Genomic DNA, 27,610 nt, shown 5'->3' on the forward strand with positions numbered 1-27,610 from the left:
CTTTTTTTTTTAAGTTATTTAAATATCTCCCTCAATGGCACACAAATGTATGGTTTTTTTTTTTATTACATTATATTACATTTCATTTAGCTGACGCTTTTATCCAAAGCGACTTACAATAAGTGCATTTCAACCATGAGGGTACAAAAACCCAGAACAACAGGAATCAAGTTTTATAAATACTGTTATGCGATATCTAAAATCCAGGGTTATATCGAACGCAGCAAACACTAGCACAAGAAAAATAAAGTACATCGTATATGGCACTTGCTCTGAAAATTATGGCCAGCCCTCCGGCTCTTTAATTAAAGAGAAACCATTCATTTCTTAACAAGAGTCAAACTTCGGTGCGGCACAACCGGAAATGACGTCGGCAACATTTTGAATTTACCACCACGCTTAGTCTGATCGTTCAAACTAAAAACAAAAACAAAAAACCAACGAGTTTTCGTGCCCTCTGTTTCACGGACATGATTAATATACTGACAGAACATAAGCTTTGAGTGGACGAGTGCAACTTACATTATTTGTTTGGTACTGTGTCTTCTACAACAGCAGCAGCTTCCTCTGCCGCGAGCTCGGTTGGTGGCCCCGCCCCTTCTGCTACGGAGCCAAGATGGCGACCAATTTGAGCAACAAGTGTCCAGTTTCCTTTCTTTTTTTTTTTTTTTTTTTTTAAGCAACATCATTCAAACGGAACAAGTTTTGCAATATATATATACATGCAAAATAATGTTTGAACTGTTTGCTAAAGGTAATAAAACAGAATTTGTTATCTAAAAATGTACTTGATATTCATGATATTATGATTTATCATGGTTTTTTTTTATGTGTATCATTTTTTACAGGAGACTAAACAGTACATTTTTACAAAGTAAATATCATCTCAACTAACAGCAATGTCTGAAGTTGTTGAGACAAAGGTTTATAAGCAGAAATTGGGATGTAGGTGTTTCCATCTTCTGCATATCTGGTGTCTTTAAAATGGGTTATCGTCCAGCAAAATACAGACTTTCATTCAAATGCGTCTCAATTTAACATGATTCTGCTCTGCTCTTCGTACAAGTGAGTGAGGAAATTTATGGGACCAAGAAAAATATTAGCTTTCCCACAAACATGGCAGAAGACGCTAGATTGAAATAAGTTTGAACTTTTGACACGAAGTCAAAGGCTGAGAAAATAATAAAAATCATAATAAAAAAAATAGACAACCATGAGAAAGACTTGAAGGAGATATTACTTTTTTTTTTTTCCACACATTCTTTTTTTTATTTGTAAATAATAAAAATGAACTTTTTCTTTTTTTATATATATATATAAAACATACACATCATTTGAGCCACATCTGTTATACAAACAAGAAATGTTGCAGTGAATGCTTTACTCTTTTCTAATTTTCTTGTTGTTTCAGTGGAACACAGAAGTTGTAAACAATCAGCGATTTTTTTTTTTTTTCCTGTTAATACTGACAAAGAAAAAAAAAATAAGAAAAAGGGAAAAGGAAAAAAAAAACCCAGTTTCACCGGACGATGAAAAGAAAAACTCCTCTGAGGTGGGACTGAACATGGCCCGGTGGGTTTGAAGCACACTGAAGTGTCCCGACTTTCTTCTTCTTTTTTTTTTTTTTTTAAGGAGCAGTGGTACGAAGTGCGTTTGTGGTCCGTCACCGCCGTGGTCCCGAATGACGAACGGCACCGAATCGCTCCTCATTACATGACTTGGCCCCCTTTTTTTCTGCAATCATCACTCCGCCCAATGAAAACCCAGCGAATGGCTGTTTCGAGTATTTACAGTGTACGACTTCTCTGTGCATTTGTTCGTCTCTTCGTATGACCTAACAGCTCACGTGTTAGCATATCTGAAATCATTATGTTGAAACATAATTCATATTTCTATAGATCTGATTTGTACATTATTTATTCATACATCACCTCGGTCCCCCTTTGGAGGTATACTATGATGTGGAGTAACAGTAAGAGGTGGGAGGATGGCGGGGGGGGCGGGGGGGGTGCTGCGAGGTCTGCTCATTACAGTACATCTTCCGGAGGGTCGAGGGGAAAAAGACATCAACGTAATCTCTGGGATTCGGTACGAGAGACATTCAGCACCGGACTGAGGGACGTGGACTTAGACTGCAGTTGATTCGAATGTCTTTTGCGTAATGGGAATGGCTTCGGTTTCTTGGTTTTATCTCTTTAATATTCAAGTACGAGCAAACTGTACAACTGCATGCAACATACAAGCGGCCCTACAGTATGTGGAACTAACACACGTTATCTAGTTCAGTATCTTTTTTATTTTTTATTTTTTTCTGTATCTGTTTCGTTTTACAAAAAAAAATGTGCATGCAGCTTGGAACGGGTTCCAAAAAGTCATGCTGGCCCCGCCCCTCTTTCCCTCAGTGGGAGGAGCCTGCGGGGCCAAACGGAGGATGGAGCGTTGGTTGGTGTTGGGTGTGTCCCGACAGATCAGTCTGATTGGTTTTACTTTCACATTCACAGAGATGCAGAAAGTGGGGGTGGGGGGGCGGTGGGGGTGGGGAGGAACCATGAGCGAACTCTTCCTCTCGTCCGTCTCCGGATGTCGAGACAAAGAAATGAAAGGAACCAGTGACATGATTGTTGCTTTTTTTTTTTTTTTTTTTTTTTTTTTTCAAAACTACGTGTTGTTTTTGTTTTTTTTTCTCTCAAAAAGTTAAACTTTTTGTTGTAAAAAAATCAAGCTCTTGTGCTTGTGTTTAAAGTTAAAAAAAAAAAAAAAAATATCGAACTCAGGGTCGGATAAAAACCTTAAACGTGCTGGGGGTGAGGGGACGTACTCCCCTAAAAACATGTGGAAAAATTAGACGGCCCCATCTCGCGCGGACAAACATTTACTTTTTTTTTTTCTCTTTTTCTTTACATTGACGTTGTACCCTTGTGAGATTTTCAAAGTGACATAAATTTTATTTATTGGTCAACCTCCTGGGAGGCCTAATATACATCTATACAAAGACGACTGGCCTGCACGTCGGCCAGCGGTGGAATGAGGAAAACAACGCTAATCTCACTGTCGAGTGTAAAAATCTAAGGTGTGTCATCATCACCAGTCCCCCCCCCACCCCTCTTTCCCTCCTCCCCACTGCATAACACTTGCAGACATTTAATAATTTTCACATCCTTTTTTTTTTTTTTTTTATATCTCTCGTGTTTTGTTTTTTTTTCTCTCCATGCACACACCAGACGGACAACATCACCATGAGCATTTTACGCACTGTAAAAACATTTTTTTTTTGTGCCAGGTAGTAAAACAAAGAGAAGGAAAGAAATTAAACGACAAAAAGCAAAAAAAAACCACGCTAAAACGGTGCGGCTTCGGAGCGAGCCACGGTAAACATATTGAAAAGAGGAATCTTCCGACAGAGAGAGGGACCAGTGATGCCGGCTCCAAGGTCGAGGCACCAGAAGAAGGCCCTGTGCTTCCAGACTGAATACCCACATGGGAGCGCCCTGCCTGGGGAGGAGGAGGAGGAGGAGGAGGGGGGTGGACAGGAGCGCTGGCAGTCTGTTGGGGGGGGGGGCGCTGCAGAAGAGGACTGCGCCCCCTGCAGGCGTGGAGGGTGATTACCTCTGTCTCGAGTCCATACATTCCGATGCTTACGTACATTTCTTTGCTATTTGTTGATTCAGTTAAAAACCACCCTGCTTCGTTTTGGATTCTCCGACGGTCGTCGTACCGGAGAGCCGCCGCCGCCGCCGCCGCCGCCGCCGCCGCCCGTCGACAGCGCTGCTTCTTCTTCTTCGTCATACACAGAGAAAAAAAAAAAATATGCGATTTCTCTTCGAATGGATATGAAAATGTGACGCTCCCTACGACAGACAACAGTAACCGCGGCAGGAGTGATTGTCAGATCTCAACAAAGCTTTCTCGTCGTGTCTGCTTCTGATTGTTCGTTGTTCTACGTTTTCCGACGTTTTTATTTTTTTTTTTAATTTCTTTTCTCCGTGTAGAGCGGGTTGGTCCACTAGGATCGGACCCCGGGAGGTCCGGACGAGCTGTCGAGGGACGACTGAGAAGCTCGCCGCGTCAGGGAGGCGAGTGTCGGGTCCACCAAGGAGGACGGCGGGAACAACTTGTACCAACCGATGACTGTGCTTGATAAGTCCAGCTCCTCCATTAGGATTTGTGCAACTCCCATGAAGCTTTTGTGGTCCATGCGGCCGTAGTCTCCCCATACAATCACCTGGAGGGAAACCATTACACGTTACACAGCTCCATTTAAAAACCCATTTAACTTTGTGATGAAGTCACATCTATCTCCGGCTCACCTGTAAGACTTTCCCCTGCGGGCTCTCCTCGAATAGCAGTGCTTGCTGGTACAGTGGGTCAAGTGTTTTCCGTGCAATCTTGGTTTTCTTTTTGGCTACGTACGCTCCATTATTCAGCAGATAGACTTTGACATATGGAGCTGAAGGCGGAGGCAAAACAATAAAGACAAAATAAAAGCCATTAGCGGGCAACGGAGCACCTCGGCAATATAATCTAGATCAGATCTGTGGTTCTGTCTTCATGAGGAGCGGAAGGAGTGTGTGTGTGTGTGTGTGTGTGTGTGTGTGTGTGTGTGTGTGTGTGTGTGTGTGTGTGTGTGTGTGTGTGTGTGTGTGTGTGCGTGTGATGGGTTACGGCTGATGTAGAGTGTGTGTCGGTTGCTCTTTGGTGTCTCGAGGCGGGTCGGGTTCTTACCGGGGAGAGATTTGGATCCGGGCTTTTGTACGAGTCCTCGAGCTCTGATGACCTCCACCTCCAGCTGACCCTTCTTATCCATCATACCGATCTGGATGTCGCCTAGGTAACAGGGAAAAAAGACGATTGGTTGGACGCGACAGGAAGAGATCGATGGTGCTGAGACGACGGGTGAAACGGGCTTGAAAGGTGCTGTGAGCTCTCAGGTCCGACAGCCATCTTGGATCAGTGTTTGTTCGGTAACGCAGGTTTTAAGACGGCAGAAGAAAACACAGAAGAGCTAATGGAAGTTAGCGATAATGATAATTGTGCTTCTGTGATTCCATGAAAGAAATGTGTAGGTAAGAAAGTCTTTACTTCAAACAGAAACTAATAATCAATAATCAATTGTCATCATCAAAAAAAAAATAATAAACGAAAATACCTTACAATAAAGGATATAATCAAACTAAAAAGGTTAAAAAAAACAAATCCAAAATATAACAAAACAAATTTTTTTTAAAAAGGAAAATTAAATTATAGACATTAAAATACAAAATAAATATTAAATAAATAAAATTACATCAATTTATTGATTTAATAAAAAGAAACATTCAAATAAACAAAAAGTAAAAAAAAATATTTTTTTTAAATAATAAAAATAAAATATTAAAATAGTACATTTGTCCACCGAATTTCATGCATGTAGGTAAATGTAGCCAGCGGGGCATCTGTTTAGGGGGCGCTAGCGAGCCATTTGGCCACGGCCACCCACGACTCCACTAAAGTACGAAATTTTTCGCCAGGAGAGATGCGTGTACCAAATTTCACAAGTTTTTGAATATGATAAAGCCTCCAAAAATGCACTTGTTTATGGAGAATAATAATAACACGGAATAATAATTCCTTGAAGAACAATAGGGCTTTCGCACCATCGGTGCTCGGGCCCTAAATATAAATAAACAAATTATCCGAAAAATTACGAAGGCAGAAGACCTGAATCTGAGATCTGAAGTTTATAGAGTAAAGATGAATAAAGGTTTTGTACCTATGGCCGGAGTAGCTAGCGTCTGTCTGCCCACTAACTGAGCTGGTCCCAGTCCATCCAGGAAGTCACTGAACTGACTGCTGGCACCCAGATTCACTCCAGAGAAGATCAAACTATCACAGAAAAACACAAAAACATGCATTCATTAGTACAAAAAAAATGACGAATATCACCGTCGTGTCAATATAAAACCACTACAGCATAGTCTGAGCCTTCGTTTGCTTCCACTTTTTATTTACAGCATCAAAACCTTTCAATAAACTCTCGAGAATTGCCGAGGCGACAGAAAACGCTGGGCCTTAATTTGATTCGGTCAAAGTTTTGTTTCACCGCCGCCTCACTGAGTCCAAGTCGAGCTCATTATATTCGACTGTGTTTACTGTGACACATACAGGCAGGAGCGGATGTCTCTACCCGGATATAATCAGCCAGAACATGCCCGGATGCAGACTTTACTGTCACTCGGGGTTCTTCTTTCTGAGACTGCAGATGATGAACAGAAACAGGAGGCTGCACTCACTTCCCCTCCGAGTTGTAGCTGTTCATGCTGCCGTTGTTGGACTCTCTGCTCGGCTGGCGGCTCATGTTCCTGGTCAGCTCCACTGCCATGCCGGTCTCTGTGCTCCTCTGGATGGGCGCTCCCTTCTCCTTCTTACTCTTCCCTTCTGGACGAAAGAGGTACAGAATCACGACAAAGCGTGAAATAGACACGCTGCTCCACTCCAGCAAAAAAAAAAAAAAAAAAAAAAAAAAATATGGGAGATAGATACGCTTCGGCTGTCTGGGCGTGACAGTTACATGTTTTTTCCTGTAGGGGATGAAAATGAAACCTGCTGCATGCTTTGAGCCACGTGACTTACAAAAAATGAAATGGAAATGAAACTTTCTGCAAATGCATGTGGTCGGGCTTCGGAGAAAGAACACGGAGCATCGACCATGAAGTCAAAACCTTAAACGCCACGCTCGCCTGAGCCTTGAAATGTAATTTTATTCTGGAAATATAATTTCAACTTTATTCTCGACATTTCAGCTTTTTGTTTTCGAACTTTCTCAAGTGCAAAATTATTATTATTATTTTAATTCCTTTTTGTTGTTGTTTTGTTTAATGAGGCACCACTACTCCGTCGTACCAGGACAGAGCAATATCTGAAGAACTTTTTTTTGTAATCAATTACAATTGTGTTGCAATCACAGTAGCAACAGGCGACCTCTTCAGAAAACGTTCTAATATCTAGTCTGGTTTCGGCACACAGACTTTCCGGGTGGAAACGGTTAAATAAATCAGAAATATTGAAAAATTTAGATCCTTTCTTTCTGCAAAGAACTGTCTTTGATGCTTTCGTTTCATCCCGGTTAGAAGACTGTAACTTCCTGTCTCATTCCGCGCAACCCGTCCAAACTTTATCTGGTCCAGAACGCTGCGGAAAAACTAAATCCAACAAAAGAGCCCACGTAACATCAGTTTTAGCATCTTTGGTCCCCTGAATTGATTTTTCTCATTTTTGTTGATTACATCTGAGGCACGCTGAAGTTCGGACCCTGAAAATATCTCCGACGTGTTGATTTCTAGCGAGTCTGTAAGTAGCCTGAATCTGGACCGACCTGTCAGACTCCGATTTAATCTTTCAAATCTCTGTCAAAGATGCAACAGTTACCCTCGCTTGTAAATATTCTTGCATGATGTCAACTTTTATTTGAACATTAGAGGCTCGTTTCTTTGTTTTTAATTCTTGTAACTTGAAATCTGCCATATAAATCAAGTTATTACACTACATAGTACTCCCCCTGATGATTTAAATTGTTATTGTTTTTTACAGAGAGCATGAAAAAAAACACACAAAAAAACAACAGAAGCAGCAGGATTAAGATTTTCTCGTTGAGGTTCGGAAACAAGAGGAAACACGACTAAAATAAAGCGGTGGACGTTCACTCAGTCCGCCTGAATACCAAACGCATCCGTCCATCCGCTGGTGGTTAGAGGGAGTTAAATATCACAAGATACAGCCCACAGATGCGGCTCATGACTCTGTGAAGCGCGGCCAGAGTCGCACCCATGTTCTGCCGAGTCCGGTAATCAGTCGTAAACAGGAAATTGTTGGGTAGAAAAAAAGAAAGAAAAAAACAGCGGCCCGAGCTGGAGCGTCCATCTTCTGACTCATAAATGTGGTGAATGTGGCAGCATTTCTGAGCTTCCCATCATTCCTGCAGTTATATTTATATTTATAACCTGCCGTGAAAAGTGAACTTAATATCTTCTCATAAAAATTCAAGTCTCTCTTACCTGCGCTCGCTGTCATCTATCACGACTGGGGAGGGTTTTTGAAATTAAGGTTGATCTCTGTCCTATCTCTGCTTCCTCCCTCTCCTCTCCTCCTCCCCCCTCCCCCATCACACCCCCCAGGCCTAATGTCCTCTAATAGCTTTTTATGTCCACTACAAAGAGGGGCAGTAGAGCGTTTGGCTTTCATCCCACACGACCCCCCGTGGTAAGAGCGGACCCAGACCTCTTGTTGTTTGAGCTTCCAGCGGCTCTCAGCTGCTCTGAAACTTTCCCAGACAACATAATTTCGGTTGTTTGTTGTTGTTTTTTTTCTTTCGTACCGAGCACCGGAGCAGCAGAGGTTTTTTTGTTTCGTAACCGAACAAAAAGGACACTCTCGGTTTGCGGTGCTCGGGTACGGCTGCGTCCTCGGGACAAAGGAACAAAGTTCATGCCCGTGTGCAACGCAGTCTCGGGTCAGACATGTTTTTGCATTAGCTTAGCTGTTGTTTAAGGGTTTAGGATGAGTTGAAACAATAGATTCTGTAAATAAAGGAAGGACGGAGCTTCCAGGTTTGAAAAATGAGGCCAATTCAGACGTGCAATACCACCGAGTGCCACTAGAGGTCGGCTCCGAAAAGCCTCCGGCTCCATAGACTCCCATTCAACTTCTCTCAGGAAATACAAAGTCAGTCGATTTTTTTTTTCCACAAGTAATTTTGGTATTTCGGTGTAAAGTCGTTCCTTCTTATTCGTTTTCTGGCGGTCCGTCTGAAAATAATCCCGTCATTAATCAAATATTAGGCCTCAAAAAGCGGTATGTTTCGGGGCATCTCTGTTTGATTGACAGGCCTGTGGTGCAGTCAGGTTTCCGTTATAGGTGGGCGGGACGTAGTGTCCTGAATCAGATCAGTCAGATCCACCGCTCGCTCCTCCCCCAGCTCATCCAAATATGGTCACTTCCTGCTCCAAACCGCTCCGAGCTAGCAAGATGGCGACGACCGAAAAGTCAAACTCAAGGCTTCATAACTGAAGTTCACAAACCAATAGGTGACACCACATGCTTGGTTTGAGCCTGCACTGGCTGGATCAAAGACACATGATAACACGTGTTGAAACATGCAGGTCAAGAGACGACCAACCGTACCGACATCCATTGGTTTGTTAACAGCAGTTTTGAAGCCTCTTGCTGGTGTTTTGGTCGCCACCATCTTGGTTTTCGGACAAACTGGAGAGGAGTGAGGGGAAGAAACATAGAAACAAATATGTGTTTGAGGCCTAATGTCTAATGAATACTGGGATTATTTTCAGAAGGATGACCAGAACACTGAGGGAATTTAAAATAATGACTTGTGGAAATTACATCAAGGCGTTCCTGAGATATTGTGTTTGCTAGAAATGGACATAGTGACAGAAAAACCTGAAAACAGAAGGCCTGTTTCCCGCATGTCATCCGTGTTGTTGTAAAAAAAAAAAAAAAAAAAAAATGTACACACGTATTTCCCACAGTCACCGCTGAAACGTAAGGGTTGCTATGGCGACTCACCGGGCCCGCTGATCTGCGACGTGCTGCGGCTGCGACGGTTGCCGACGATGGCCACGACCCGCGCGCTCAGGCTGGAGCGCCTCTTCTTGCTGCCGCCGCCCACCGTGCCCAGCGCCGTGTCCGATTGGCTGCCGTCGGTGCGCTCCTGCGTGTAGATCTCGCCGCTCACGCTGGAGCTCTTCAGCATATTGCGGCCCATCGACGACCGCATCGCCCGACTGAGAGAGAGAGAGAGAGAGAGAGAGAGAGAGAGGACAGCGGTGAGGGACCCGGTGTGATGTCATCGTACCGTACCTTTACTGTGGTCGGACACACACAAAACAGGATCGACGGAAAGTCTAACTGAGTTTGGTTGATGTTTAATAAAACTCCAGGTGTTTGAACATGTGGGCTCCCAGAGAAGAGAAGTGGTGATGACGAGACTAGAGATATAGCCTTCAATTAATCAATTAATATTAAAATGAAATGTTCTGAAAGTCCAAAGCGGATCAGTTCACGTATTAAAGTTCCTTCTTCTGAAACGGGAAACGAAGCGCGAGCAGAAGCTGCCCAGCGACCGACGCTGCCTCCTGGTGGTTCGGAGGAGCCGCCGCATGTCCGTCCCCTCAGAGGGGGCCAGAGTGCTGCAGGAGAGTCCGGCTACGCTGACCCGGTCACCCGTACTCTCCGCACCCCCCGGGCCCCGGACAGCTACGCTCCAGCGGCCCAGGGGGCTCGAGGGTCGACTGGGGAGCGGGAGGCTGGTTTGAGGCCTCTCCGCCGCCCCCTGCAGGGGAGTCGGGGAAGGGCGAGCAGAGGATGGAGGCGATGGAGGGGGAGGGTCCAGGTCTACAGGATGGAGGGGGTCCAGGCGGCCCCAGCACAGGAGGCATGCAAGGAGGGATCTGAGACATGCAGGAGGGGAGGAGAGGGGAGGGGGGGGTCACACAAACACAAACACAAACACAAATACACACAAACACAAATAAAACCAGACTTATATTTGTTGTTTTTGGCTGAAAATGTTGTGATTTTCTTTGTTTTTGGGGCTGGACTGCCCCCAAATCTTTTCAATATTTCAATATTTTGTCATTTAAAACCTGCAGTGGTGGAAGAACTAATCTGGCTCTTTACTGAAGTAAAAGTACTAATACCATACTGTGGAAATACTCAAGGTTTTGCTAATTTTAACTACATTATGTCTGCAGTAATGCATCATATTCTTTAAGATCATCATGTGATTGTATTGTTTTTGTTCTTTAAAACATTAACAACCAAAGACTTTTTTTTTCCAGCGAATTCAGAGGTTTTAAAATTGATTATTTATCTAAGAAAAGAGAGAACTTAGAGAACTTTCTCAGCACATGAAGAACATCTAATCCTTCAGTTTGTCAGAAAAAAGTCTGATTTAAAATCAAAATTTGGGGATACATGGTTTTTACTGGACAGTAAAGTACAATATTTGCCTGAGATTACGTACTAACACCTCAAATTATTACTTAAGTAGTTGGGTAAATGTACTTTGTTTACTTTCCACCACTGAATGTATTTCAGGAAAATGCATCTTTTTGTCTTTTTTGCGTGCTTTTATTCTGAAAGGTCAACTATTTGCGATACTAACTTTCCATCCGACAACAAGTGACACGAGTACGTTCAATAAAAGGCAGGATATCTGAGTGAAGCAGCAAATACGAGCAGAGTTGAATTATTTTAAAATTTTAAAGGAGCAGTGTGGAAAAATATGACAGAGGGGGGAGGGGGGGAGGTTGAAGAACAAAGGCGATAAAAGGAGATTGTATGAGGCGAGTTCGGCCCGTCCGTGTAACCTCACAGCACCTCGAGGTTCTGCTGGTCTGTATGCGGCCCGGCATTTCCACGAGCTCTCATCAAACCGGCCTGAAGCAGACGCGAGAGAGTCCTCTGAATACTGATATTAATATCTCTGAGTGAAAGCTGACCCGAGGACTGCAGTCCTTCCACATCACCGGATTACTAATTCACAGCTGCTTCTCAAAACTGACCGCTTCTTCTGAACGGAGTTCACTGAGTCCACCGACTGCTGTTCGTCTGATGAGCGGATCTGAATCTGAAACCAGCAGCTGCACAGAAAACGCTGTTTATCTTGATGACGCCGCTGCATCCATCCGATGAGACCTTTGTTATTATTGTTGTAAATGTGTATATAAATATTTCACTTCATACAAACAACCGGCGGCATGAACTTTATGCTACATCTTCATTGATTGACTGAATTCTGTCATTGATATGACAGAATACGAGTTGATTATATTTATATAAAGATTAATTAATATAAATTATATTAACTCTATGTTCATTTATATCAATATTAATTAAATTATATGAACTAATATAAATTCGTTTGCTTAATTTTAAAGAGCCCTCATCTCCTTTTTACGCTACTGAACACTTTGGACGGACGGTTCTCCAAACACAGCGCCTACATTACCCACGATGCACCTCAACAATCAACAGTCAATCAAATACGGACAATTTATCAAAGCCGTTTGTGACTCACAAGGCGATTTACGATTAGGCACCAAAAAAGGACGCAGTTATGGTTTGAAAAGGATCAGAGTTTGGGTTAAATGTGACATCGTCACCATCTGGTTAGGGTTAGGTTAAAAAAAAAAAAAACACAACGTGGTTAAGGTTTGAAAATAATCCTGGTTTGGGTTGCTTGAAAGAAATTCACGTAAATTTTTGCTTTTGGCTCTGAGCGTGTACAAACTAAATAAAGAAAATAAATTGTATGTTTCTGACACGCACACGCACACACACACACACACACACACACCTCTGACCTCTGACTGCACACAGTGTGTGGAGGGCCTCTGGGCTGCGCTTTTAAAACCCTCTGTTTGGATTGATTGAAGAACCGGGCCCCTCTTCCCTCCTTCCTCCTCCCTCCTTCCTCCTTCCTCCTCCCTCCTCCATTCTTCCTCCCAGACCTTTGATACATTAGCCGGTTAATAAGCTGCACTGCATCACCAGCTGGTCCACGGAGGGGCTGCAGCGATGGGGTCATTTGTCCCTGTCAGCGCGCTGCTACTGGTCAGCCGGGAAGGAGTGTGTGTGTGTGTGTGTGTGTGTGTGTGTGTGTGTGTGTGTGTGTGTGTGTGTGTGTGTGTGTGTGTGTGTGTGGACGCACGAGAAGTGAGATGTGATTTTTTTTTTTTTAATTTTTTTTATCACCTGCTTTTCAATTCTTTATTTTTGGTCGGCTGAGATCGATCCGATTGGTTCATGTTGTTGTTAGAGAAGAATCTAGGATAGAATACTATGATCCTTTCTATAGTTTACGTTCATCTTGTAGTACATGTAGTGTACTATAATAAGTATTACTTTTCTTTTTACTCATACAAAGTGTTAATTTATTTTATCTGAACCCTTTTTTTTTTTTTTTTTTAACGTACTTATTTCAGTTTACAACGGCGCTCTTTGATTAAAAACTGGGTAAAGATCGGTTTGTTCCTGGATCCTCCATTTCCCACAATGCAACACGGCTGCCTTCAAATGGGATTACGTTTACGAAAAGAGTCCGTATGAACGCCGTCGGACCTCTGAGTTTTCTGAACGCTCACGAGTTGTGACGCGTTCGCCGACGTTTACCGAAAGTGGCAGGAGCCTTCGAAATATGAATATTTTTCCGGGATGATAAGTAAATATTTTAAGTGTTTCTTCGTAGTTTAATAAGATATCGGAGGAAAATGTTGATGTACTGCGGCTTCCGGATGACGTCCACATTGTCGTTGCCTAGCAACTGTCCTCACGACTTAACCACTTGAACGACTTCCTGTGTTCACCGCTCACCACTTCCACTCCACCCTGCCTCCTGACTGCCTCACACCTTTCTGACTCCACAACTGCATCATAAATCGTCAGAAAAGCTCAGACAGGGACGTTGTTCTTCTCGAGCTCCTCCAGAGCCACAGATAAACATCAGAAAACGGCATCAGCAGGAAGAATAACCACCGGGCACCGCGAGCTGCGCGGGGGGAGGAGGACGGATCCGTCCCGACGTCATCACCGGTGACGTCACCGCTCCAGGTGTGTGCGTTTACCTGGACTCCCGCGTGTCTCCCGCTACCGTGTGTCTCCTGCGCTTCAACTCGGCGGAGAAGCGCCTCTTCCCCGTCGACTTCCTCCTCTCCTCCTCTTCTTCCACCCCCCACGAGATCCTCCTGTCCCTCTTCTCCTCCTCTAACGACTTGGATCTGTTTGTTTCCATCCAGCGCGTGTTTGTGTTCACGTGTGTGTGTGTGTGTGTGTGTGTGTGTGTGTGTGTGTGTGTGTGTGTGTGTGTGTGTGTGTGTGTGGACAGAAGAGCATGCAGAAAGACAGAAACATGCAGCGAGTGGCATGCAGGAAAAAGACACACAACGATTAGCATGCAGATAATAACAATTAAAAAAATAAAAAGGTATAATTTAACTGAAAGAAATGAATGTCAAATGCCCCCTTTTACATTGAACCTGCACACACAGCGAGAGCAGCCAATGAGGACTGACCTGAGTCGTCCCCCGGGCCGCTCTGATTGGATGGACATGTAGCTGGTGCTACTGAGGCGGGAGGCACTGCTGGCGCGGGAGAGGGCCGACACGTCGCTCATGTCGCTGTCGGACGATCTGGCCGACACGTTGTCGCTGCTACGCCGCTGATCTGCGTACATCTGCGGACGGAGAGGAAGAGGAGGAGGAGGAGGAGGAGGAAGAGATGACAATTAATTGACATATGAATATGAAAAGAAAACTTTTTTCTCTCTCTAAAAGTTTAAAATACTGTATTCAATTAAAGTTATAAACAAAACAGAATTTGCACATAAGGTTTGCCAAACATTAAACAGCTAGTTATGGTTTTGCAGGAAGAAACGATAAGAGAGTATAAAGCAAAGACGCCGACCTCCCGTTTGGTCTTGAGGTCCGTCTCGGGGTCGTGGGAGGCTGAAGGCCGGTAGGAATGTACTTTAATCGGCAGCTGTCGGGCTCGCTCCTCCGCTGCCAGAGCTGACACACACACACACACACACACACACACACACACACACACACACACACACACACACACACACACACACACACACACACACACACACACACACACAAAATAAAAGAGTGTGAGACAAAGAAAGAATTTTAAAAATAAGCTCTTTCAACAGGCTGTTCAGTCCTGAGGATGCAGGATCTGCTTCCCGCCACCAGGGGGAGCCTGATGTGCTACATTAGGTGTCTGTGATATTGTTTACTGAGGGCTCAGAGAGAGATGTTCACAGTCGGCATGGAAACAAACAGTATTTATATCTGCGTCGAAAAAGTTCATTAAAAATTCCTGTCATCTGTACATTAAGACACCTCTGATTCTATTTCACTAAATAAGGAAGCTGTGATCAAAAAGGGTCATATGAAATCATACATTTGTAGTGGTGGATTCCCTTTTTGCTTATTGCCTTTTCTTTGCAGAAACAGAGAAGGACAGATACAATGGAATTGCAAGAGAAGAGAAAAAAAAGTCACATCTTTTTTTCTTCAGTCAGTAACAGATCCAACAACTGCGAGGCCAAAACTGAACAACCTTTGGTTTTTAATGGCTCAGAGACATGATGGAGAATTTTGGAATACAAAAAGTCTCTTTGCTCCATCAGCAGGTCAGAGTGAGAGCTGAAAAAAACTCCCATTTGTCCTGAATCAAAACATCTCGTCAACCGAAGCTCTGCTGAAAGTATTTTCAGCATAAAGTTTCTTATTACTTCATTAACTAAAACAAAAAAACGTATTTCCAATCAGCGAGGCTGTGCTGCCTCTCCTCTCACCATCAAAACAAACAGCTGCTAGCTGTCCGGAGAAAAAAAAAACAGAACAACCCGGACGTGACCATGTTTGTGGGAGTTCAAAAGTCTGTGATGTGCAGCACGTTTTTTTTTTTATTTTTTTATCACGGGAAGCGATTATTTATCTCTTTATCAGGTTTTAGATTTAAAATCTATTTATTTCAAATTCCTACAATTTTACTGCAAAAAACGAATTACATCCCAATTTTTGAAAAAAAAAAAAAAAAAATCCGCAGCAAAATCAAACATTTTTCATCACAACAAAAACCACAAAACAAATGCAACCCATTTTAGTTTCAGCTAAAAGTGACATTGTGGCATTACAAAGTGTTACCACGCACACGCACACGCACACGCACACACACACACACACACACACACACACACACACACACACACACACACACACACACTCTCCACAGGGCCTACCTTGCTCTATGCTGCTGCTCTTGGCGGGGAGCTGCGGCAGCTGGCGGCCCCGGCGGCCCGACGACGACGACCCCGTCGGAGGAGACGGGCTGCCGTGAGGATGAGCTCTGAGAGACAAAACACACAGGAGGGAGAGTGAGACACGACGACGCAACGCCGCGGGTCGATTCGTTTCCCGGGAAACCCCCGACACTGAACCACAGAAGCAAACAGAGTGAAGGCGGGAAGGAAAAGGTCAAAGGTCAAGTTAGGAGAAGGAGTCATTAGCGACGAGGAAGTAGTGCCGAGTGTGTTTACATCCTGGAGTTTCTACACCAGGTCACACACACACACACACACACACACACACACACACACACACACACACGCACACGCACGCAGCTGAACAGCACCGTGAAGGTTATTATGGGATACAACACATCCTACATACAGCGCTATCACTGTCACAGAGAGGAGGCACACAGGAGGAGAGAAGAGGGGCGGAGCTCTGGCAGTAGCATGCACCTGTCCAGGCGAGGTGAGTTAGGACAGGACCCTGACAGGACGGTCTGTCCGAAGGGCCTCAGGGGGCCCCCCCTCCCTCGACTGCCCCTCAGGATAGAGGTGGGCTGGATACGGCTGCCAGCGGCAAATAAAACAGAAAGGAAAACATAAAAAAAAAAACCAACAAAAAAAAAAACATGTAAAAGAAAGAAAATAAAAGAACAAAATCGTCGCTCTGTGTGGACTCTCTTCAGCCTGTGTAGGTGTGTGATGAAAAGACACTGAATAGTTATTTTTATAGCTGAGATGAGACATCGATGCGGAGACAGACTGACTAGAGGAAATTTATAAAAAAGAAAACTGGCAAAATAATTTCTACAAAATAAAAAAAATAAAAATACTCTAATGGTAGATTAAAGAGTTGTGTTTTAATTATTGGGACATTTTATTTTAAAATTCAGAATGCTAATTTTCTCTCAAATATATTTTATTTTAAAGAAACGTAATTTCACATAACATAAACTTGTATTTTTTTGGTCCTGGGGACTCCATCCAGATTCATTTTTTGACCCTTTATAAAAGGGAAAGTTTTTGGGCTTTTCTGGTTTAAAATTAAATCAGAAAACTCTGGACTGTTAACTGTAGTGAGTTTATAACTAATTTGTTCTTTGCATGGTGTCACATACTGAACAAGAAAATGACTTAACCGGAAGAAAATAATTCATTATTCCAGAAGGTGAGGTATGAAGTGAGACGGTAATGAGAGGAAGAGAAGTGAATGAATGTATGAATGAATGAATGAATGAATGAATGGTCTTACCCGTCCCCCTCCAGGCTCTTTCCGCCGCCCCTGTGACAGTTCGGACTTGATGAATTGCTACTCTGCCTGTTTGAGGTGAACAGCCGCCACAGAGAGAGAGGAAGAGGAAGAGAAACAAAACACGATGTGGGAAATGGAGACTCACAGAACGACAGCTTGGAAATAATGTAAAAAGGCTCAAACTGACACTTTTGGTTTGAGTGGTTTAAAAAAAATTTTTTTTTAAAAAGCAATATAGCTGTAAAGTTTTTTGTGTGTGTTTTATTTCTCTCTCTCCAGCAGTAACGACTTTACAGGAAAGAAAGCCGGAGAAGTCAGCAGAGAAAGCAGGTGCGGCGCAATAAAAGAAGGATTGCACAGCTTTAGAGCACAAATATTTACAGGAAAGGGGGAAGAAACGGAGCCGATCACGGGATCTGGGATGTGATGTCTCCAGGAGGAGGTCGAGGCAGCGAGGTAGATGCAGGTATAAACACAGGTGGGGAGTCGGTGGAGGGGGCGGGGGGGGGGGGGTGAACGGCAGGCCTGGGTATACCTGTCTTCCTCAGGGGCCACATGTTCTACTAAAATCCGGGGACTTGGGGGAGTCTTGCGGGGCAAAGAGTTGGAGCACCTAAAGGGGTGTGTGGGGGGGGGGGAGTTTGGGCGGGAGGAAGAGGAGGAGGAGGAGGAGGGGCGTCCCGGGGCGGGAACACCAGGAGAGGTCGTTAGTGAGTTGAAGGTTTTAAAACTGTGAATTTTCAGAGACTCGAAGTATAAAACATTTAACGTGAAACTTCTGAGAACAGGTAGAAAAAAAGAAAAGAAAACTAACATAGTGGTGAAAATACTGAAGTTTCCCTTCGTTAATCTGTTCGCTTCCTTGCTACATGGAAATGGTTAGATTAGCTTAGTTTAACATAAAAGAGGGGTTAACTCTTCGACTTAGTCTGCCTGTTAGTACTTACCCAGGCTTTTAAAATGAACAACTTTGATATTTCAACTGCTAAATTCAAAATCAAAAAACAAGAGTACACTGTTCCAGTTTCCAGCTAAAATGCTAACTAGCAATAACTATTTAGTTAGTTTATTAATTAAAATCATTCTTTTGCTGCGTTTAAATGTCGTATTGACCGCATACACGAGAAGGGGCCGTATGAACGGCGCCCTCTTGTGGTATTCACGACGTCAGCAATCTAAAATCTTCGACAAGCCTCGAGTTCACAAGTTGTGACGTGTTTGCTGACGTTTATAGAAATGTCAAGAGGTCATGGAGGTTCATGTTCGGTTGAATGTTAGGCAGACATATTGTAGTTTTAGTCGTGTAGAGTTTGTCTTCATAACTAAGATAATAGTTTACGCCTGAGGAAAATGTTGATCTTCCCAAATTCTGGGAATTTGTATTTCCTGTTAGTTTGCTAAATTGTTAGCCTCCGTGGCAACTAGAAGTTGTCCCTGTTGCCGTTGCCTAGCAACGGTGTTTACCATTTGAAGGCCAAGCATACGGTGCACACGACTTCCCATGTTGTAACCACAAGCTCACGAGTTCCATTTGAACGCAGCATGTTTGTCCCGCCCTGGTTAGTTTCACCTGTCCCTCGTTGTCCTTCCCTCTCTGGTGGATTCATGCACCAGTTTGACCCGCTCTTTCTTATTTTTGGCCCGCCATGGCTACTTCTTCTAAAACTGAGCATAAAGATGCTTTATGTCACTGTTACTTACTATTAAGAAGATTAAAGAGCAGTATTTTAATTATTCTAAAATTGCATCTAAAATTTTAAATGTAAATTTTGTGCAAAATATGTTGCATTTTAATGAAATGTAATTTTACTTAATATAAGCATGTATTTTTCTTTACCCGCAACCCTACATCCAGATGACTATTTGACTCTGGTGTAGTGTTAAACTTTTGAAAATCAAAGACAGATGCTTTCCCATGAATGTGTTTGATGGCAAATTCAGTCATGTATGAAAAGGGACACGTGACACGATCTGGTGTGATGACATGCAGCATCCTTAAAATTTCCAAATGCTGGATGATCCAATCATGCAGTCAAGGAAAAAAAAACCAAAAAAAAAACCGGATCACTGTTTCTGATTTCATGTTTAAAACCTCTCCTTTGATACCTGTCTCTGTCGGGGGAGTGAAAGTTGGCGTCGGGCCTCAGACAGGTGGTGCTGGCGCTCCTCACTCTGTCCAACGACGGCTGCAGGTCGCTGCGCCGCCACAACGCGGCAGCAGAGAGGAAGAGGGAGCGAGAAGAGGAAGACGAGGATGGAGGAGAGGCGATGAAGAGAGACAACAAACAAACAAAAAAAGGGTGACGAGTGGGAGGAAGACAAAAAAAAAAAAAACAACAACAACAAAAAAACAGAGAAGGAAGTCAGAGACAGGGACGATAACGAGAGGAGGAGAGAGAAAAACAGGAGGAGGCCGTCAGACGCAGCGGTAACATGTAATGGCTCTGATGCTCCATTTATCATAGCCAGTCATTCCTCACGGCCATATACACTTGTGAGACCACTCAGATGGGAGGCTGGTGAGTTGCCATGGGAACCAGGTCTGAGTGAGAGAAGGGGAGGGGTTGGGGACAGTGTGTGTGTGTGTGTGTGTGTGTGTGTGTGTGTGTGTGTGTGTGTGTGTGTGTGTGTGTGTGTGTGTGTGTGTGTGTGTGTGTGTGTGTGTGTGTGTGTCTCTGCGTTCACAGCTGCATGTTTGTCCGGTGGCACGTCACGCTGCTTTGTGACGGCTTCAAACAGATGGTGGGCTCGGCATCATCGCATGACATCGCACATCATGTTTCCAGGCCGACCGCCTCGGCTTAGGAGTTTAGTGTGTGTTTTAATGCTCCGACTTTGCCAGCACATGCTCAGGCCAAGCTAAAAAAAAAAAGAAAAAAAAGTGTGTGTGTGTGTGTGTGTGTGTGTGTGTGTGTGTGTGTGTGTGTGTGTGTGTGTGTGTGTGTGTGTGTGTGTGTGTGTGTGTGTGTGTGTGTGTGTGTGTGTGTGTGTGTGCGCGTGCGTGCGTGTGTGACAGAGGGAAGAGGGAAGAGGCGGGGCGGGTGGAGGGGTTGGGGGTAAGGTGGAGACGTGTGAAGCCTGTTCTTACCTAACCGTGACCTCATCAGTGAACCTGAGCACGCGGTGTGTGAGGATGCTACGAGGCAAGCCGCTGCCCGCCTCCTGCCGGTGGGGCGGCTTGCTCTTTAGGCATGCGGGCAAGGTGGAGCTGCGTGGCAGAAGCCCCGCCCACGGCAAGCAGGCGTGCGAAAAAAAAAGAAAGGCAAAGGACAAAACCAAAAGATGACACATGCAAGTTGACAAAAAGAAAAGTGTGTGTGTGTGGGAGGGGGAGGGGGAGGGGGGCACACAAAGTGAGGCAGGACAGATAAAGAACCAGTCCATCCAGGAGTGTTTTTGTGATCGTTGCGACAAACAAATGGTGATTTTATCCGTTTCTGATTTTAAGTGAGGTTTTTTTGGTAAAAATTGCAGGAATCAGGAAAAATTAAAAGTGGCCAAGTGTGTGTGTGTGTGTTTTTTTTTTTTAAAGAAAAACCTGATAAACAATGATATGCAATCAATTCCTGTGATAATAGTCATGCTGCATATCACAGAAATGTCCTAGTTTTAATCTTTTATTATTATATTTTATTCAACTTAAGTTAACTCGAGTTATTGAACTTATAAAAAGTGCATAAAAGTAAAAAAAACAACAGCTCAGAAGCATTACAGAACAGATGGTCTGTGACTGTAATAGAAACAACGACTCCATCTGCTGTCAAAAAAAGAGCTTTAGATGCTGTTTAATGTTAATTCAACACAGACCTAGTGTATGCACAAACACAGAGTTTCAAGTCCTACTTGAAGTGTGTATAAAAACTGATTTAACATGCAGTAATATGGAATCACTTCCTTTGATAATAAGATTTAATGTTCAGCACAGCTTCTGTTGACGCCTTTTTTTGCAGAAAAACCTGATTGCAAATAAGGATTTACTTGTGTTAATAAAGCGAGTTTTGTTTGAAAAGACTCACTTTATGCTTTTATTACTGTCAGCACAGCTTCTGTTGACGACATTATTTGGGGGAAAATTCGTGGGAATTTTTAAGATCGCTTGAATCGCAATATCCTGGAGGGACTGAAGAACGTTCACACTGCAGCATAAAATGTGATTTATGCTCCAGCGCAGTTAAAATGAGGCCTCTTCCTTTAGATTAAAGATGATCTGAACCGCTTCCTGTCTGCGAGGAGGTCATGATGTAAGAGCACGTAGATGGTTCCGCTTGTGGTCTGAGCCCCCCCCCCCCCCCTCCCGCACACACACACAAACTCACACACACACACACATATATATATATATATATATATATATGGATGGAGAGATTACATGTAATGCTGATTATACAACACATTCTACGGATGTGGAGCCGTCGAGGCGGCGAGGACCCCGAGCGACGGGAGGAGATCTATAAAATGTATAGGAGGGCCATTAAAAGGATTAAAGCAGAGACATGGCGGAGATGGATTCAGGGATGAGGCAATACGGTAAATATGAATGATGCTCATGTGTTTTTAAATGAGGTAGAAAAACAAAAAGTGTGTCACATTTTGTTAATATGCTCTGATGTGGTCCTGAGCAACGTATGACGTCAGGATCAACATCTGATAAATCTGTTAAAGGACAATAGCTGGATATTAAAGCCCATAAACTGCGAATTGCAAAGTCTTTACATGAAGTCTGCATAACCTCCTTTAAGTTTTAGAATATTTTCCATGTAGTGAGGGGTGCTTTGCATTTCCATAAAGTTCAGGACACTCAGTCTAAACAGAGCTGTTGAAATCAGTGCGGTGGAAGCTCGGATATCTTAAGCCTTAGTCATATTAATCTCCTAAAAAAAAAAAATCCATTTCTGCTGTTAAATATAAATATTTTCCAAACTTCGTGACCCTGCTTCGTAACTCCAACTTTTTGTCATTAAAAACTCATTTGTAGTCTCCGAGATGAGATCGCATCGTTCAGGGGGGATTTTCTCAAAGCTCCTCCACTGACATTATATTCACTACTAGCTATATAGCGCCCCCTTTTGATTTTGCATCTCAGTCTCACATTAAAATGTGTAAATAGCTACGTAGGCCCACAGCACAAAACATATTTTGCGGCCTCTTGCCTTTCGTCCTTTTGACTACGCAGTGCTGGAAATGTAACTGAGTGCTTTTACTCAAGTACAAATCTGATAAATTTGTACTTCACCTGAATACTTCTACTCCACTCAACATCTCAGAGTCAAATTATCTACTTTTTAACTCAACTACATTTGTGAATTTAGGTTTGGTTATAACAGACTGTATATAAAAGTGGACGTAGCTTCCGGGTCTGAAACATGAGGCCGATGCGGAAGTGCCTTTAGCTGCAATACCACCAAGTGCCACTAGAGGTCGGCTCCAAAAAGCCTCCGGCTGCAAAGACTCCCATTCAACTTCTCATGAAATACAAAGCCAATAAAAAAAAATTCCGCTCAAGTTATTTCAGTGTCGTTAGTCACTCCTTCTTATTAGTTTTCTGGAGGTCCATCTGAAAATAATCCATCATTAATTAGAAAATAAGCTTCAAAAAGGCATTTTTGGTGCTGTGTCTGTTTGATTGACAGGCGTGTGGTGCAGTTAGGTTTCTGCTATCGGTGGGCGGGACTTAGTGTTCTCAGGTTTCCAGTCAGATCGTCCTCCCCAGCTCGTCCAAATACGGTCACTTCTGGCCCCAAAATAGCAAGACGGCGACGGCTAAAATATATTCGGGACTTTAAAACGGCAGTTTACAAACCAACGGGTGACGTCACCGTTAGTTGCCGCTTGGTTAATACGTTTAGGAAACACTCCCTTGAGTCGTATTTGAGGGTGGGAACGAACCATCTGCTTGGTCGTATGGAATGAAGGATTGTTGGATATCAAGCAACAACTGACAGAGTTACTTCCTCAGCGTTTCCTGTCGAGTGTTTGGCCTGTGAGTTTATCTGACAAGATAGTTTATGATTGGCACTTGTGTCTGACAATCCAGACGGTAACGCTCGCTTGAATGCACCATCGATTCTCTGTTCAACACTGCTTCCTGCAAGATGGAAAATCAGTCTAAAATCCTACGATAAGTTTGGGAAAAAAAAGTGTCAGAACCAAGCGGCAACCAGCAGTGACGCCACCCGTCGGTTTGTGAACGACCGTTATGAAGCCTCGAGTTCGTAATTTGTCCGTCGATTTCTTGCTAGTTCGGAGCAGTTTGGAGCAGGAAATGACCATATTTGGACGAGCTGGGGGAGGAGCAGGTGAGGGGGGGGATATGACTCGATCTGCTTGGAGCCCCGGCGATACTACGTCCCGCCCACCGATAGCTGTAACCTGACTGCACCACAGGCCTGTCAATCAAACAGACACGCCTCCCCCCCCCCCCCCCCAAAAAAAAAACAAAAAAAAAAACTATTTTTGAAGAAGGAGCGACTTCAGCTAGCAAAACTAAGATAACTCGTGGTGAAATTTTATTGACTAAAAATTTTGTGAGAAGTTGAATGAGAGTTTATGGAGCCGGAGGCTTTTTGGAGCCGACCTCTAGTGGCACTCGGTGATATTGCAGCTTAAGTCACTTACGCATCGGCCTCATTTTTCAGACCCCGAAACTACGTCCACTTTTGTATAAAGTCTGTGGTCAGAAATGATATTTAGCGTGTGTGATTTGCAGTTGATAGGTTACAACACGTGAGATTACCACTATGGACCTTCAAAGGATTGCGTAAGACAGAAGGGGAAAAGCACCACACTTTTGGACGGGCACAGAGGAAGATCAGCAAGGCCGCCTGTCACGCTTACCTGTAAATGTCTTTATGGATACCATTTACTAACAGGGGCATTTTGGGGGGCAGTGTGTTGCTGTATCTACCTACGCCCCTGGTTGGTTGCATGGGTGGAGATCATGCACGTAAAAGAAACAGACAAGAAAGAAAACAAATAAAGATGTGACTACCGTGAGAGAACACATCCAATGCAAAAAATAAATAAATAAATTCATCAAAAGAAGCTTTGCGGTCTTTGAGGTCAGGCAGGTCTCTAATCCCGTCGCACAGCGATCAGCGTGTCGTGTGTGTGTGTGTGTGTGTGTGTGTGTGTGTGTGTGTGTGTGTGTGTGTGTGTGTGTGTGTGTGTGTGTGTGTGTGTGTGTGTGTGTGTGTGTGTGTTTATGGGACAGTCGTGGTGATAGGCATGAGTTCATGAGTGTGCTACGGCTACTCGACACTTTGAAATCCGTGTTCATGCAGAAAAGCAGACGTAACAGACATGATCGGAAGAGAATCGACACATTCCTGCTGAAAAGATCAACGTCCGGGTGTGTTAAGATGGAGCCGTTAAAGTTGAGTGAGGATGGAAATGATGACGGGTATCAAAACAAAGCTGAATGATGGTCGTCTCCTCCTTGTTTTTTTGTTTTTTTTGTTACCTGTTTGTGTGCAGGCACTCGGCACTCCCGCCCCGGATAGACCTGTGCATCTCCAGGACTTCACTGTCATTGCCATGACGATGGGTAAACAAATGGAAAAAAACCAAGCCGAGAAAACACAACAGAAGAGGATGGAAACTCAGACAGGCAAAGTGAGTTTATGAATGACAGAAAACCAGGAAATCATAACTCTTGAGATTTCAGTTAAGCCTGCGTTCACAACAGCAGAGAACGATACAAGAAACTCAGCATGTTAGTTAGTCGTATTAGTAAGAAATCAGTTCGGTAAGATCACATTACAAAAGAACAAATTAACCTTCGTAAAATATACGTAAATATGACTTTATTCTTGTTTGATAGGACCAGATTTGCTGTTAAAATCCCTGCTGATCCCACACAGTCATAAGCCCCGCCCCCTCGCCCCCTAAAACATCCCCAGAGTCCCCGACAGCAGGTTACCTGTCCTCAGAGTACTCGTAGTCCGAGTCGCCGGAGCGCTGGTGCTCCAGGTGGGACTCGTGGTAGCGGGACGGGGAGTGGGAGTGGTGCCGGTTCTGGTGGATCTCATCCAAGCTCCTGAAAGAATCCAATAAATATCAAATTATTGTACCGTACTGTACAGATACACACACAAAAATAAAGAACAAGGTACAAAAGGGAATGAAAATTTTAAAAAAAAATTAAAAAAAGTATGCATGTTGTGGTTTTGATTTGAATCAGGTTTCTCTTTCTATTTTGATGTGATTTTACACGAGAATGGATTCAGAAAAACGAGGAGCGCTGCAGAGATTTAAGACCGTCAACAAGTCTTTTATTGTGAAACGCACGCAGGAAGTGCTGAGTGCTTGTGCTGGCTTTAAATCGATTCCAAACAAAACTGATTTAAGAAAACCGATTAAAACTGACAGGTGAATAAAGAGGAGAAGTTCGGTGTGTGTAACTTGACTCAGTTTCAATTTCAGCCTATCAAACAACCTGATTTATTTTTCAGCTCATAAATATCCCTCATGATTTGTCGGCAGATATTCGGGAGCCTCCTCCACCTGCCAGTCGGCTCAGAAAGCCGTTATCGAATACGTTGTGAGGCCGTTGGGGAGCACCGGTGATGTGCGCACTTGCATCGTCATGGTAACAGCGATAAACACGTGCTTAATGTGAAACAGTCAAAGTCTAGGTTCAGCTGAGGAAACGATCGGGTTTGGGTTTCTGAGACAGAAATCGTGGACTCAAACACCACCCCCGACCTCTGAACTTCCACAGACTCCACCCCCAACAGGCTGTTCCACTCTATGGAACAAATATGGCTTCTATCGGGGGAAACTACAAGTCCCGGGAGGCGGAGCTTCTACCACCGGGATGCGCACAGGTGTGTCGCACACTGCAAACAGTGAGAATAGGATTGGTTGCTGTTTTCCCTGCAGCAAAACTAAACTAAAAGTGATGTACTGCATCGAGTGTGTGCAGAAATCCGCTCTGCAAAGTTTGTAAAGTAAAAAAAAATAAAGAAGGGCCGAAAATCTAAAAGTAGTATGAAAACAAAATGATCAAGTAAAACACAAGAATTTGTATTTAAGCGCAGCGCTCGAGTCAAACGTATATTTGTGAGCGTTCCATCGAACCACAGCTGATGCCGTTACATCAGCACACTCCACTGACGGTTCGCCGCCGCCGCCGTCGGGTTTGACGCTGACCTTTGCATGGGCACATGTGCGGGCCGGGACCGAGCCCGGCAGGTGTCCTCTCTGTGAGGCGACACCGAGCGGGACCGGTGCTGGACGGGCCGCTGCTGCTCCGGCACCGCCAACGTGCTGCTGCGCTCTCTCTCCCGGGAGTTACGCTCCGCATCTGCGCACACACACACACACACACACACACACACACACACACACACACACACACACACACACACACACACACACACACACACACACACACACACGTGCAAATGCAAAAAAAACACACAAAAAACAAGCACATACACACATTCATACAAACAAAGATTCATATGGATACAACACACACACACACACACACACACACACACACACACACACACACACACACACACACACACACACACACACACACACACACACACACACACACACACACACACATCCAGGCATTAGTTGTGAGTCCTTCGGTAACAGTAATGCACACCAGTTGTGAATGTTGTGCTGCTCACTACTATTACAGATGCCATTCTGTGACAGACTGTAAAACATCACGGCAGCAGGATGTTTTACAGGTAAATGAGCAGCTGGCAAACAGGTGAACCGCTCCGCTTGGCTGTTTCTGCAGCGTCTCTGTCGGACCTGGGATCCGCGTGAACCCCGCGTGGAGAGCCAGAGAAGATACCCGGGCGAGACATTTAGAGCTACAAAGAATATAATCTATATATGAGCCACGCGATACAGAAAAAATATGGAAATACAAGAAATGACATGAGTTGCAGATTTAATGTGAGATGTGGAACAGAGTTGCAAAGTGAAAAGAATCACTTTGGGCAAAATAAGTTTCTCTGGTAATAGTCTGATTCATTTATTTTCTTTTTAATTTATGTCATAAATTTATTTCTTATTGATTCTTATACATTTTCTGTTTTCTTTCCAAAAATTTTGGGTGACTGTAGTGGATGAAACACTAGATAAAGCTCTAGTGGTAAAAAAAAAAAGAAGAAAAAAAAAAAAAGATGTAAGCTAAAGCCTGTTTATATAACAAATACGACTCCCAAGATGCATTGTGCCAAGAAACACAAGCTCAGGTTAAAACAATCTGCAGCTGCAATGATCACACTTTTCTATTTCGGGTCAATTGTAGACGAATTCAGCAACTTTTGTTCTGCAACTGCAACAAAAGTTCTTCACCATAGCGACTGTGGCTAAGACTCATGGGTATCGTAGTAACAGAAACTCATCAAATAATGAAAAATAATGGTGATAGTAACATTTCTATTGTATTTGAGGTGCACAGTCTGCGCAGGCGGTTTGAATCAGAATTAAAAAAAAATAATTTTTTTTAAAAAAGAAGCAGAGTTCTG

General features: G+C 43.7%; 1 protein-coding gene across 1 annotated transcript in view; it reads right to left on the reverse strand.

Moving 5' to 3' along the window:
* Positions 1-3,813: 3,813 nt before the first annotated feature.
* The window catches only part of LOC138634665 (regulating synaptic membrane exocytosis protein 1-like), a 70,600-nt gene continuing 46,803 nt past the window's right edge, over positions 3,814-27,610 (reverse strand). The window contains 15 exon segments of the mRNA XM_069721719.1: positions 3,814-4,222; positions 4,308-4,447; positions 4,723-4,824; positions 5,750-5,862; positions 6,270-6,414; positions 9,157-9,237; positions 9,556-9,773; positions 14,064-14,224; positions 14,455-14,558; positions 15,809-15,915; positions 17,112-17,177; positions 19,218-19,307; positions 24,571-24,633; positions 25,030-25,146; positions 26,262-26,415. Coding sequence (XP_069577820.1) covers positions 4,004-4,222; positions 4,308-4,447; positions 4,723-4,824; positions 5,750-5,862; positions 6,270-6,414; positions 9,157-9,237; positions 9,556-9,773; positions 14,064-14,224; positions 14,455-14,558; positions 15,809-15,915; positions 17,112-17,177; positions 19,218-19,307; positions 24,571-24,633; positions 25,030-25,146; positions 26,262-26,415 — 1,880 coding nt within the window. The 3' untranslated portion in view covers positions 3,814-4,003.

This window comes from Brachyistius frenatus, unplaced genomic scaffold, assembly GCF_029030835.1.
Source record: "Brachyistius frenatus isolate BFR_SWC_R1_liver_20210118 unplaced genomic scaffold, ASM2903083v1 Contig_271, whole genome shotgun sequence".
NCBI lineage: Eukaryota > Metazoa > Chordata > Actinopteri > Embiotocidae > Brachyistius > Brachyistius frenatus.